Here is a 14,844-nt window from a genome sequence, read left to right as displayed (position 1 = left end):
GCATCTCCAGCCATATTACAGTCACTGAAACCCCAGCCCAACAAATGTGCGCTTCAAGCCTTCAACAATATTACTAGTAGGAGATATAGCGCTAAAAAAGACAAGCTGGTACTGAAGGTGTAAGCATTCTTGACTGCGGGATATAAGCACTGAGCTCTTCCATTTGCACTGAAGCAGAAAACTAGAGAAGGCAGAAGATAACACAAAGATCATTTTAGTTGCATATCATTCACAGGCACAGAACTTGAACCCCGTTCTTGCAAATTCTAAATAGTTCTAATATAACCTCATTTTATCATAACAAAAAAAAGTCCAGACCAGTCAAAAAGAAAATCCATCCTGGTTAAGAATCCCAAACAATAGCAGTTACTCTAGTGCTGACTTATTTCAACGGTCCAATGAATAGAAGAGAAATGAAGAATAACTACAATAACTGAGTTATCTATTGTTCAGGGATTTTTGTTCTAAAACAACTGATTAGCCTTGTCTGATTGGCATTACATGTAAAAGATAATCATACACCCATTGCAATGCATATTTGCTTATGTCCTTTACTGCAGAAATTAGCACAATGAATCCTTTCTATCTTTGATTTGTGCCTTGGACTGCTAACTTTGGAATGTACGGCAACTGCGACCACATCCTTTGGGACCAAAACTTCTGATGATTAGGACATAATTTACACATGTACTAAAGAATCAACAAGGACGCAGTCACAGCAACAAAAGCCATCTTGTGGGCATCAACGGCCTCTTTTGGCCCCAAGGGAGGAATTGACGACAACATCCTGCACCATATCTCTGGTTGCATGTGAAGGCACGCGGCCTCCAAGAGCGAACCAAAAACAATAAATTTTCTCAAGCACCTTCTCTACGCATAATACATATACAAACTATTTGCAGCAGCACATGCGATAGAATTCTCAGTTGGGTGCCATGCAAGATGGAGCAACTTTGTCGAAAAGTCAAATGAATTTCCATTGGCATCAACGCCTTGATTTTCCCCACCTATAGCATATTATATGAAAATGGTTGGACAAGGTGATTGCCAATATCATATTATCTCAGTACTGAAAATTCTTGATGTGAAAGAAAAGTAACATACCTCTCCGCACACCACGGGCCAGAGAGGTTAGTGTGCGTGTGGGCCTTGTTGGGTTTACAATCTGACGCCTATGTATCCAAATCAATGAATAGAACATAAGCTCAGACAAGCCATAATAGCAGAAACAACAATTCTAAAAGTCTGTATGACACTTAAAATGTGAAACAGAAGGCCTAAGGTACATATAAATTTTGAAATAGTGGGAGAAAGTAGCTCCTGATTGGAGTTTTGTTGAATCCAATTCAACCATATCATGATCCTTCTCCAGATCCACATTCCGAAAGGAAGGAAAAACTAATTATCAACAATCTGATCATAGCTCCATTAGTAAACATACCTCATGGGGTTTCTGCTTGCCTCCAAAGTGGTCGCTTCTGTGCTCCCAGGAGTACAGCCAAAAACCCGAAATAAATTACTGCAATACAGATGCAAAAATAAGGTGTCAGCAGACATGATTTCTAAGTATAACATTTTCATATGTAGCTAAGAACAAGAGCAAGGTAATACCCATATGAACCAGTTGCAACATGGAGTCCATCCCCACTAAGACAACACTCAAATTTGTCAAATATTGAGTCGTTCTCATACAGATCACATAACTGAAAATTAGAGTACAGCTAGATTATGTATCAGTCATCATATGGCTTCTTTTTAGTCATTCGGTTGACAAAGTCTCACCTTGGGCCTTAAATGTTCATGAACCTGGAAGGTTGAAACAGGACCTGAATCCATGTTTAGATCCCATAGCTGAGGAAAAGACAGATATTAAACTCAAACCAAATTATTCCGCTTTACCTAAAATTTACCTTATTAACAAGTCAAATATGCTCATCATAAGCCATGCAAAAATAAAATGGTATCATAAACTTCAATGCATAAGGCAAAACAGGACAAGCAAATTTCACATTTAATATAAATAAATATTTTAGCAAAAGAAAAGGTGTTACCATATTTTCTTAGTCACTGAATATTTACTACTCTCTCCGTCCCAAAATATAGCAACCTAGTACCAGATTGGACAAATCCCAGTACTACCAGCCTCTAGGATATGTCCCATCCAGTACTAGATTGCTATATTTTGGGACGGAGGTTACTAGTTAGGCAACATTTATTTCTATAAACCAACTATCAGCAGTCAATCAACCATTAAAGGCAGAACAGACTGCAAGAGGCCTGGCGTTAAGGAGAAACATACTAGCCCGACAATCTATTTCCTGCTAATTAATAAGGACAATGAAAAGCATCGAAGAATTCCTAACCAAGCATGTGTTACTAGACAAATAGGCCACAATACCATTTTTATATATATAAACATCATTAACACCTGACTTATTTTATTTCAAATGCAAGTTCAACCTCGAAGAAACAATTCAAACACTAAAATATGCTAGTGAATAAATGCTAGGAGTGCAGCATATGAAAGTGTGCTCTTTATTTTTACCTAACAATTAACAGATCTAGATTATAATTCACCCAGAAATTAGATCTCTATGTACAAAACATTCAAATGTTACGCGGTAAGAAGTTACAGAATGATATCTGATGTGTCAAAACTAAATAAGTAGTTTTTTATTTGTGGGTAACTATACGAAGGGAAGGTATTACCTTGAGAGTCATATAATCGCGACTAAGGATGTATCTTCCATCCCTTGAAAATTTTATATCCGATATTGATGCGATTATCTCTGTAAAGAAGGATCTTGATCCAGGTGCTTCATGTTCCTCAAATCTGTTTAAAGGTTCTTGTTATCTCATGCTGATATTGTGACATTCTATTACTAGTATAGAATAGAGAATCTTATGCAGCCCCAAGTCCCAACCGTCAAAAGAAGTCCACGACTACCTCCAGTACACACGGATAAAATGTTGCAGGTAAAAGGCATAAGATGAATTACTAACATCTTGGAATGGTTGTCACACAAAGCTGATTGTCGCAGATCAATGAGTCGGATAGAACCCTTTGAACTGCTATAGGCCAGTGTATTACAATGAGTTGGGTGGAACTCCGCACATGTAATGACCTCTGAAATATCAACAAATTACATCATGCACAACATATTACCAGGACATGAATTACAGTAAGTGTAAAGATCAGATTCCAGGTCATCTTAAACATCAATAATAAAGATGCACTGCTACTCTTGACTTCTATATCATCATTAGAAAAATAGTATGATAAAATAGCAGATCAACTTCTTAATAAAAAGTCATGCAACGACATGGATAATGTTGGTCTCATTCATTTGGTTATTCCCTAAATAACTATCAATTCTCTCACAACATAAATCCCCCATAGACATCTGCTCCTTATTTAATTCAACATATAAAATAGACAAGAAGATGCAAACTGAATTTATAAAATTGAGCTTCTATAATCTGGTTAGTGCCATGTGTGATGTGTCCATGCCAATTTGAAGCTAAATATAAATGAACAGAGATCAGAAACATGCCATTTGTTACAGCTGCTTGCAGCCGCATATAGCAAGCATTTTAAGAAAGTATGACAGCATAATGCAAATTCAGAATAGGCCTTCATCACAAATACAGAGGCCATATTCACATTAAGCGCTAAGTAACCATGTCATAAACAATGGACTATGAAAAACAATATTTCGATTCTTCACTTTAGTCATGTAACACAAGAAAAATGATAATGTTTTGCGGTAAAAGGAATAGAAATTAAGAAAGCTTCCATCAATCAATTTTATCCATGCTGCAGTACATTAATTCAAAGTTGAGCACAAATCATGTAAGAAATAAGGTACTAAATGGAGTTACCCGTTAGGTCTTCCATGTTTGGAGGCTTCACGTCAACAATATTGAAGCTCTGGTTATTTATCTCCAAATTCCATAGATTTATACGCAGATCATCTGCTGATATGTATGTCTCGCCATCACTGACAATTAAATGAAAAAGAGAAGCAAATCAGCACAATGTTCACAAATTAGATCATTGAAAAAGTATATGGAATATACAGGTAGAAAAACTGCAGATAACTCTATTGCGTTACTGTTGTAATATAAAAAAGTGTATGCCTCTACAACAATGGTTTGCACTGATTTTAAAGCTGATTCAATGTGTCATGACTATTGCACTGACTATTGGTTTTACAATAAGAGCAATCCATGAGAATTGGATGCTCGGCTCGATATTATTTTATTTCAACATGAAAAGAAATAGATACAGATGAACTCATGGAGAAAAAATGCATTAGGGATACAGCTTAATAGATTAATATTCAATGCAATGATCATACTTACCTATTGGTTGATATAGAGTTAATATGGTAATCATGAGCATGTGCATATACACGTCGACATCTAGCAACAAGGTTCACATCTTGACTTGCAACCTGCATGATAAGAAATGCAGTCAATTTTGGACTTGATCATAGGTTGCCGTGCAAGTTATCATATGCCAGCTAGATGTGCTAGAGCTGATCAAGACATCAAGTCATCTTCTGTTGATTAAGATATATAGAGGTTAAGTACAACTACCACAGGCAAACGTAATGACGGGTAGCCTCCAGGTGGAAACAAAATGTCACTGTTCAAGAAACTGGACTTGTCTGAACATCCACCATTTGGAAGAAGACCCCTAGAACTACTAGTACTTGCACTAGAAGAGGTACCAGTCCCTACACTCCGTGAATCCAAATTCATAACTGAAACTTGTTTTACTTTCTTCTCTTGCACCTGTAAAGGAAGTAAAGCAATATGTAACCAAGGTCAAAACAGCTAATACTTGGATTGTGGATATTTTGTGAGGAAAAAAGAAAAGAAAAGGCATAGCTCGTGTACGACCACCGATTAAACAAATGCATCTTGTTGGTGCTTCGAAAGGTTAAAAATTAATACTACTTCCTTCCCAAAATAATTGTAATTCTAGGTTGTTTACTGCATATTAAGCTTTGAGAAGAAAGACTATAATGTCCCTTATTAAATGGTGTATAGGTAAGAGTGGAAGAGTAGTTGAGGGTAAAATAGGGAGAAATTTGAATGAGAAGTGATTAATGGGGCCATTAGTACTCTATTGTGACAATTATTTTGGGACAAATTCAAATCCTAGAAATACAATTATTATGGGACAGAGGTAGTAACAAAATCACGTCTGGTACTCTGGTATCACAAATCATTTCCATTGCGTAACTAGAGAGTGCTCATGTAAACTTCATTAAATTTTCCACTAATGATGGAATAATCAACATAAATATCTTGATCCACCAGTTCGGAGAAATACAAACATCCAACAGAGTTGGTCTTGGTCAAGACAGGCTTAAATGTTACATTAGATTAGAAAGATATTGGCATGCAGAAATCTTGAAAACCATTCCTGGGTCCTAACATATTTTTCTCCATACCTTCCAGTATTTTATTGTTTTATCATTTGTAGACAGAAGGGAGAGTGAATTATTGGCTGTCTGGCACCACCTGATCTTGTTGATCTTCTCCTCTATTTCCAAACTTTTGAGGTAATCAAACTAGAACAGTTCATCAAAAAAACATAGATGTGAGTTTCCATATGCAAGTAATTCAAGCAAGAACAAAACAAGAGCATAGCACAATAATGTAATGCTTCATTTGCTTGCAATGGTTAAGCTAAGGATTCCTTTCTTGCTCTGAGATAAGAATGCCAGCTTGTTAATTTGATCTTATGCGTCCAACTTCATGGAAATAACAGATAATACTATGTGCTACAACAGCCAATCCAGATTATCAACATACCTCAGGTTCATGACTCTGAAATTCACTTTTGTAGCGAAACTCTGGGTGTCTAGTAATCGGAGCATCTTGTCTCTCCATTTCTCTCCGACTGGCATTCTGCTAACAGATAGACTTTCATGAGTATAAAATAATGAAATTGAGCAAGAGAAGTTCAACTAATGGTGCTTACATCCCGAGCATCTGTCCTTTCAAATAAAACAACACGTCCTCCTCTGTCTCCGGTGGCAAGATGATCACCAGATTTATCAAACTCAATTGCAGAGATGATGTCAACTGAAACAAAACAGCATAAAGATCAACACACAAAGAAGCAACCAATTGTGCATTTGTACTTGTCTAGCATTGAAGAAATCCTTCATCTAAGAAATGGATAAATTCAGAAAGTAAGCTTATTATAAGAAGAGTGTGCTTAGCAGTTACTCTTCAAACCCAGATTAACCAAGCTAATTACCCAAAGACCGATCCTTCTGATTCACACAAATGAAATCACAAATAAAGCACAGAGGTATATACATTAAAATTTTCCATATTCTCAATAACAATAATTGGACCAGTGCAGCGTGGTCAAAAATAAACTTAGATATGGACAGTATAGTGTATCGTGTACCGACAAAAATGTAACGGTACAATAACTGTGCAACCAACAGAAGAATTTATGTTTTGTCAACATACATCCAAATCCAAAGAGCGAAGGCATCATATTCAGTGCCAAATCAGACTTACTAGCATAACCTTACACAATGCAATTCCTACAAGGAGACAATGCAACAGCAAGCGCAGGACCCTAGCTACACAGGTTCAATAAAAAGCAACTTCATTGATTCCTTTTAACGGACTCCTAACCACTTGCGTGCTTTTGAATTCATGAATTCGGTTCAAAGTGGATAAGTCATCATAGACCTCAAGAGAACCTTAAGCAACATATCTCCTAAAACTCAAAACACAAGAATCCGCAAGCTCCCCATCATCTTAGCACCTTAGTGCACTCCATAAAATACAAGATCAAACACTACGCATGGTTCATATTCCTCAGACCTCAATGAAAGACTTGCATGACTATAGCCTTAAATCCGAAAAGTTAAACAAAAGCACTACACGACCAACTCAAACAATTTCCTAGCAAATAGATGATCAACAAATCACGAACAACGCCCGTTCCAGCTCAAAACAGGAGCTGCTAGTAGAGCAGCACCGTCTTCAACCATCCAGATTGATAACGCGAACACACTCTCGATCCGAAACTATCCCTTTTGGCGAACATCACACGCTCCCAGGTCAACCAAGCGCGCTCATTCTCCTACGAGACCAAACGCTCCCAAACCGGGTTCCGCTCCAATCCCAATCCCATCACCACCACCACCACCACCGCAGCCTGGGGGAGGGCCCCCAAGCGCAGCCCTCCCCTCCCCCTCCCGATCCCACACCGCCCCCCAGCGGGCCGGCGCATCACTCCCCCGGAGCCACAACCCCGCACGAATCGACCAGATCTCGAGGCGGCGGGAGGGGGTGGGGGGCAACGGGCCAGGCCTCTCGCGGGCGAGGGGGTGGCAAGGCAACGTACCTTCCTGCACGTCCTCCCCGGCCGCGCGCTCGCCGAAGACCTGCGCGAACCGCCACTCCATCGTCGGATGCCCCTGCTGCGCCGACGACGAGCCCGCCCCCGCCGCCTCGAGGCGGTCGCCGTCGCCGCCGTCGGGATTCATCATGGCGGCGTCACGCGATCGCGCCGCGGGGGCATCGCATCGGGGCGGGATCGGGGGAGGAGGAAGAGGAGGAGGAGGAGGAGGGAGGAATCTGGATGGATGGGGTGGGGCGATGCGTTGGGGGAGGAGGCGGAGGAGGAGGCGTTGGCGGCGGCGGCGGAGGAGGAGGGGGAGATCGAGTCGGGGAGATGTGTGTGGGGGAGGGGGGAGGTCGAGGCCTGTGTGTGTCTGCGTTCGTGTGAGCGAGCGAGCGGAGCTAATGAATGTTGTTTGTTTCTCTTTCTCTGACGTGGTGGGGCTCTTTTTGCGGTCCGGCCCTCGTGGAAAAGCGGAATTCCAACTCTCTTCTTCCTTTCAGCCTTATTTCATCGGGAAATTTAAATATTTGTCACTGTTAGGTTTGCCAATTATCCAAATATCCCTCTTACATTTGCCCTTATTTTTTCCCCTCTAAAGTGGTGGCTTTTTAACTATTTGCCACGTTTGCCCATGTAGCATGCCAACGTGGCAACCCGGTATAAAAATCAACGTGGGACCCACTTGTTAGTCTCATAACTCCCCTTTCCTCTCTTCCTCCGGTCTGGCCAACCCTACCAACAGCCAAGCGCCGCCCCACCTAGGTCGCACCCCCACGATTAACTCCACCCCTTCTCGTCTCTTCCTTCGTGCTAACTGCCATCACTGCCGACGACGACGACGACGCCGACACCAAATTCCCAAACCCTAGCTTCACCCTCGGCCTCGCCGCCGCAAGCCGCCATGGCGGAGACCATCGACGACAAGGTCATCTACTTCCAGGCGGTCACCGGCATCTCCGACCACAGCCTCTGCACCGAGATCCTCGCTGCCCACGACTGGGACCTCCAGCTCGTCGTCTCCTCCATCACCGCCAACCCCTCCTCCCTTGACCCGGCCCCCATCGCCGAGGGAGGCGGATTTGGTCACGCCACACCCGTCTCCGCCTCCGCCTTCGCAGCAGCAGCCCAGGATTGCGTGGAAACTGATGACGCTTCCATTCTATGTGGTCTCTGGTGGGGTTGGGCTCATCGTCAGTTCGATCTGTCTCGTTGCCTGGGTTGCCGAAGCCATAGCTGGGGAAGCACGGCGACGCCAAGCGCATCTTCTTCTCTAGCGACAGCGCCAGTGGAGGAGTGGGCAGCACTCGGCTATCAGCGGGGTTGGCCGCAGCGGAGGAAGAGAGGAAAGGGGAGCTGTGAGACTGACAAGTGGGTCCCACATTAATTTTTACACTGGGTTGCCACATTGGCATGCCGCATGAATAAAAGTGGCAAACAGTTAAGCCACCATCTTAGAGGGGCAAAAAAAAATAAAGGCAAATCTAAGAGGGGCAAATAGTTAAATTTCCCTATTTCAACCATCAGTGTTCGTGTCTTGTACTGATTGTTGGGTTGAAAATATTTATTGATTAATTTTATGTCTCAAGATAATTTAATTTATACATATAATCAAGCTATAATATGTGGCAATAATCCACTCAATGTTCTAAATCATACGGGTTACTAAGCAAGGGCTAATTAGACTGCTACTAGTTATTTTGGTTAAGATATTGTTGTTTCTATGTGATTCGATAATGTGTGTTACCTTTTTTTCAATTCATTCATAAAGCTAAAAAATAGTTGAAAACAAAAGAAAAAAGAATATTTTAGCATGGTCTCATCTTTAATCAGAAAGCTTCCCCCCTGAGCGCTTGACGAGGAGAGGCGAAGTGAAGAGGCCAGATACAACGGTAGCTAGCTGTACTCGAGGCACAATGAGACGATTGGCAAAGCCACAGCCATAGCTGCTACACGAAGCAGATGAAAGCTGGTGATGGCCAGCCAAGAAACACTGAAGAGGGTTATATGACATTTCTCTAACGTGTGGCTCGGATCTAGCTGGATGGCATCGGGAGGAAAGTGGTGCAGGGACGTGTTGTGATCAGAGAAGACACCATGAGAGACAAGCTAGCAGAGGAGGAGGCCCGGATGTGGTAGGCTCTTGTTGGAGATTTTTCAACAGTTTTTTTCAATCCATAGTTTATCTTTTTTGCACTTAGTTGTACTGGAGTGTTTCGATTCGTTTTGCTAAGATGTTGCACATGATTTGCAATGCCTTGTCATAGGCATGTGTTGCCTCCTGTCGTCTTGATGGTGCTTAGCAAAAAAATGAATCTCAATATTGACAGGGTCATACATCCACGAGTGTAAAGTGTGCATCTATTCAGGGCCTCCAGAATTTAGGGGCCCCAAAATCCGTAAGTGCAGTAAAGAAAAAGAATAAATTGCATGTAGCCCAACAAGCTCTTCTAATCCATGATCTAGTATTAATTTGAAAGTTCAAACAGCAATAGAAAAGAATGTAAGTTCTCTCATTGCCTTGTTTGCTCAAACCAACAGGTACCGCACACCGCACAGTGCACCGTCTCGCCTTCTCGGCTCCTCTGACTTTGTTTCCCCACACTGTCACCACTACGACTTTACATTTTTTTTTTGAAACAACCAACACCGCTACCTAGGGCTGGGCAATGGGCACAAACAAACCGCACGAATGAACAATACGTTGGGGGAGGAGGAGGAGGAGGAGGAGGAGGGAGGAGAGGTGTGGGGGATTTATGATGGGGGGACGGGAGGTCGAGGTCTGTGTCTGTGTTTGTATGAGCAAGCTAGGTTCGTTGTTTCTCTTTCTGTGACATGGTGGGCTCTTTTGCGGCTAGATTCTCCTGGAAGAGTGGAATTCCATCTCTCTACTTTCATCTTATTTTACCGAAACCGATTGTTTCTTCCACGTTTAGAAATTGTCATTTACAGTTTTGCTTAGACCATTTTTGTGTAAATATTTATTGGTTTTATTTCTCAATATATTTAATTTATACATATAATCGAGTTGATAATTCATGGCAATAACCCACTCAATAATCTAAATTAAATAGGGATGCTAGCGGCTAGTTATTTTGGTTAAAATATTGTTGTTTCTATGTGTCAATAATGTGTGTTACCTGTTTTTGCATTCATTATAAAGCTAAAAATATTTGAAAGTAAAAGCAAAAAGAATGTTTTAACTTCTCTATTTTATGAAGCATTATCTCATCTTTAATCAGAATACTTACCTAGAGTGCTTGACCCCGAGGGAAATAGGCTCACTCCTCATTTCTCTACCTCGTTGCCCTCTCGCCCACCAGAGAACTCTTGCGAACCATGCAAGCTCATCCACTGTTGCATCGACGTAGCAAGAGCCGAGAGGAGGAGGTGCGTAGGGAGAGGAGAGTTGAAGCGACAAGGCCAGTCACAACGATGTGTGGTGCAATCAAAGAGCTTCTCCTTTTGTTTCATGTGTTTTCAAATTCTATAGGATTAAAAAAAACATGTCGCTTCGATTTATGCGTTTTTTCCTATCCCGTGTTTTAAAGGGGTTCCTTAAGTTGATAGGAGATTTAATGGTTAAGTAGATATTATTTGTGCATTTTGGGTTAATATTCTGTCTTTTTTAAACCAAGAGATATATACAACTTTCCAAGTTCGGTCTTGTGGTTTATTCGTTTGGAATCCATCTTCTATTAATCTTGCTAAATAAGCATATTGAATAATAACAATTTTACTTTAGGTTGCACTCAAGTAATAATCATCTGTTTTGAGCTTTATAGCTTAGCAAGGACTTCGTAAAGGAAAGGGAAAAATGCCTTATGATAAATATTTCGGCCTCGACTATTAAGCTTATTTTCAATGGAATTTATATAAAAGTCCTTGTGTCCCAAATTCTACTACGAACCAAAATCCTTTTTTTTTTAACCAAAAGCCATTGAGGTGTATCTCCAACCTTACCATCAAGAATCAAGACAAAAAAAAACAAGTTCGGTCTTGTGGTTTATTCGTTTGGAATCCATCTTCTATTAATCTTGCTAAATAAGCATATTGAATAATAACAATTTTACTTAGGTTGCACTCACGTAATAATCATCTGTTTGAGCTTTATAGCTTGGCAAGGACTTCGCAACGGAAAGGGAAAAAATGCCTTATGATAAATATTTCGGCCTCGACTATTAAGCTTATTTTCCCTATTTTGGGTAAATTGGAACCATGCCATTATATTTTTGTAAAGTTTGAGATATGCCATCGGTATCTCAATGACATCTAGGACCCAATGAGTCAATGACATGTGGGTTAGGATGACATATCTCAAATTTTGCAAAATTATAATGGCATGGTTCCAATTTTCCCTATTTTTCAATGGAATTTATATAAAAGTCCTTGTGTCCCAAATTCTACTATGAACCAAAATCCTTTTTTTTAACCAAAAGCCATTGAGGTGTATCTCCAACCTTACCATCAAGAATCAAGACAAAAAGATATATCATTTTAGTGAGCCTTGCACGTTAGCCACTCATACTCTCCTGGTATTTCCTGAAGAGATGGCTTGTTGGGGAGGATGGCCAATTCTGGCAAGATTGAGCATGATCAATCAAGGTTTCCCTTACCGTTTGAGGGGAGATTATTGCCCCCTCCCCGCGGTAACCGCTGAAAACCGCGTGAAATTCGTCCTAAAATATTTGAATTCAAAAATCGGTGGTTTCGCAGTTACCACCAATTGTGTAGCAGAACATAAACACTCTTAAAATAATGAAAAAGCACTTAAATGTGTGTAGAAATTGGGGATAATTAGAAGAATATACAAGATACTTGCAAACCTAAGTTTTGGATGTAAAATACAAAAACTCGGCATGACCTTTTCTATATTATGGACTTCGAAGCAATTCAATATTTTGTAGCATAATAATTCAACAACAACAACAATCTCACATTTGAAAGCATGTGCCAAAGAGAAAACGATTGAGAGAGATGAGAGGACCCAAGAGATATTTTCTCCACTTAAGGATCTTAATGGGCTGTATAAAAAGTGCAACCTAAGACCCATTACATTATTTCTTTTTTTTTTTTCATTTTCTGATGTATTTTCGGGTTTGCCCTCAAATTTGAATTTATCTTACTCATTTTCAAAAATTTTCTTCACCATCTGCCACTTCAAATTAAGAACTACATCCATATTTTTTTCAATTTTTTTTGAATTTTGAATTTGGATAAAATTCACCAAACCCTACTGCCGGTAACCCTACCGCACCCCCGTGGTAAGCGTGGTTACCGATGGTAAGGGAAACGGTGTGCTCAACAGCTATACTATACTACTCTCAATCCTAGAATCTTGGACTTTTGTGAAAAAAAAGTGGCCCCAATAGTTCCCCTGTATAGGTGCCAAAAAGAATTGGAAACACAATCTCCATAATCTCGCTCTCCACAAGTCGGGGGCCTCCTTGTTCCCAATTGGCGGATCTAAGGACGAGCGTGAGTTATCGTCCGCAGGGATAGGGAATCGGGATGATTAATAAACAGATTTCTTCTTTACAGGGCCTACTTTTCAATTTTATGAAATCAGCTTTAGGCGTTTGTTAGAAGGGTTAATTGGATCCATGCCATTGCAATTTTGCCATACTAGTAAAATGCCACTACTATTCGCAAAATCTGTCGGGTGCCATTGGAACTTTGTAAAATTGGATCCATGCCACCGCCGTAACATTTTTCATCCATTGCCGTCACACTCTAGTGTGGGACCCACACGTCAGCTACATCCTCTTCCTCCATCCCCTCTCTTCTCCCTTCCCCATCTCTCTCCGGCGAACAACAGCGGTAAGTGCCATGAACGCTGCCGCGGAATTCCCAGACCGGTGATGGTGGCGAGGCCATCGCCGCCGCCGCCGCCGCGATGTCGTTCCGGAGCTGGTCCATGGTGTAGTCCATCTGCAGCTGGCTCGCCGGCGTGGTGGCCGCCATCAGCTGGTCGACGGCCTTGTCGTCGCCGCGGCCGCCGCAGCAGCTGCTGCTTTCTTGCAGCACCGCCCTCGTCATCGTCGTGGTCGTTGTCGCCGTGGTGGCTGTCGTCGTCGTCGCCGTGGTTGGAGTAACCCAGAGGAAGTGAGCGACGACGACAAGGATCCGGAGGAGGAGGAAGTCCTCGGCACCGGCGTTGTATTCTTCCTCTTGGCGTGCTGCGCCATCTTGCGCATGTGGGTGAAACCACCAAGGCCTCGCCGCCATCGCCGGTCTGGGAACGCCGCCGACCGGCATGGGGGTGGGCTCACCGCGGTATGTGACGTCGAAGAGCCAGTCGTCGTCGTTGTGGCCGTCGCTGCACCTGCTTGGTCGCCTGGCAGCCCTTGGTTTTCAGATGGGTGCACCTGTAGTAACCCCTGTGCACATGTGTTCGATCGATGGATGGATGGATTTATATTAGCCAGTATCTTGATCATATATGCACATGCAGCCAGTACGTACGTGGCCCTCGCTGCCGCCGTCGGCCGGCTGCTGCTGTTCGCCGGAGAGAGATTGGGAAGGGAGAAGAGCGGGGATGGAGGAAGATGATGGAGCTGACGTGTGGGTCCCACACAGGAGGGTGACAGCAATGGATGGAAAATGTGATGCGGTGACATGGATCCAATTTTACAAAGTTCCAGTGGTACCCAACAGATTTCGCTAATAGTAGTAACATCTCTACTATTATAAAAATTGAAGATGTTTCCGCGGTCCATCATCCATGTTTGAGTCGGTTATAAAAATTGAAGATATTTTCGTGGTCTGTTATCCGTCTTTTTTGAGTCGGTTATAAAAATTGAAGATGTTTTCCGTGGTTCGTCATCTGTGTTTAAGTCGGTTTTAATTTTATGTTTTGGTTTCAATCTATATCTCTTATCTACTATATTATAAAAATTGAAGATATTTTTGTCGGTATTTTGGTACGTCATTCGTGTATGAGTCGGTTTTTAAGTTCGTTTGCTTTTGGAAATATATATCCATATTTGAATAGTTTTTTAAGATCACTTTTGGTAATACAGAAGGAATCATATAAGAAATATGTTTAAAAAACTCGCGCTAACTTGAGTCTATCGGACTCTTAACTGCAGCTCATGATTTTCTAAAAATATATATATCCAAGCGAACTTCCACAGTGAATTTCATCTTAACTAAAACATATAACAATAATAATATTAATATTAATATAGACTTCACCCATTGCAACGCACGGGTATTTTTTCTATCTCTACTGTTATAAAAATTGAAGATGTTTCCGTGGTGCGTCATCCGTGTTTGAGTCGGTTATAAAAATTGAAGATATTTCCGTGGTCCGTTTTCCGTGTTTGAGTCGGTTATAAAAATTGAAGATGTTTTCCGTGGTTCGTCATCCGTGTTTAAGTCGGTTTTAATTTTATGTTTTGGTTTCAATCTATATCTCTTATCTACTATATTATAAAAATTGAAGATGTTTTTAT

The 14,844-nt window shown here is 41.4% G+C and overlaps 1 protein-coding gene across 2 annotated transcripts; it reads right to left on the bottom strand.

The window, feature by feature from the left end:
* Window positions 1–259: 259 nt before the first annotated feature.
* LOC4341313 (serine/threonine protein phosphatase 2A 55 kDa regulatory subunit B) lies at window positions 260–7,809 on the bottom strand. Of its 2 annotated transcripts, none has more exons than NM_001421623.1 (14): window positions 7,391–7,762; window positions 5,999–6,102; window positions 5,830–5,925; window positions 5,466–5,585; window positions 4,600–4,800; window positions 4,366–4,457; window positions 3,883–4,001; window positions 3,004–3,127; window positions 2,710–2,833; window positions 1,783–1,851; window positions 1,612–1,703; window positions 1,442–1,519; window positions 1,105–1,172; window positions 260–1,007 (listed from the first exon to the last, which is right to left on the bottom strand). In NM_001421623.1, the coding sequence occupies exons 1-14, from the start codon at window positions 7,533–7,535 to the stop codon at window positions 871–873; spliced, it is 1,569 nt and encodes a 522-aa protein (NP_001408552.1). In that variant the 5' UTR covers window positions 7,536–7,762; the 3' UTR covers window positions 260–870. The 2 variants fall into 2 exon arrangements, with proteins under 2 accessions (NP_001408552.1, XP_015643857.1); XM_015788371.2 differs by having other exon boundaries at window positions 422–1,007; window positions 4,603–4,800; window positions 7,391–7,809.
* Window positions 7,810–14,844: the final 7,035 nt, after the last annotated feature.

Source organism: Oryza sativa, chromosome 6, assembly GCF_034140825.1.
Source record: "Oryza sativa Japonica Group chromosome 6, ASM3414082v1".
NCBI classification, from domain to species: domain Eukaryota; kingdom Viridiplantae; phylum Streptophyta; class Magnoliopsida; order Poales; family Poaceae; genus Oryza; species Oryza sativa.
The sequence above is the reverse complement of the archived record's forward strand: the minus strand, read 5'-3'. Positions and strand labels throughout refer to the sequence as shown.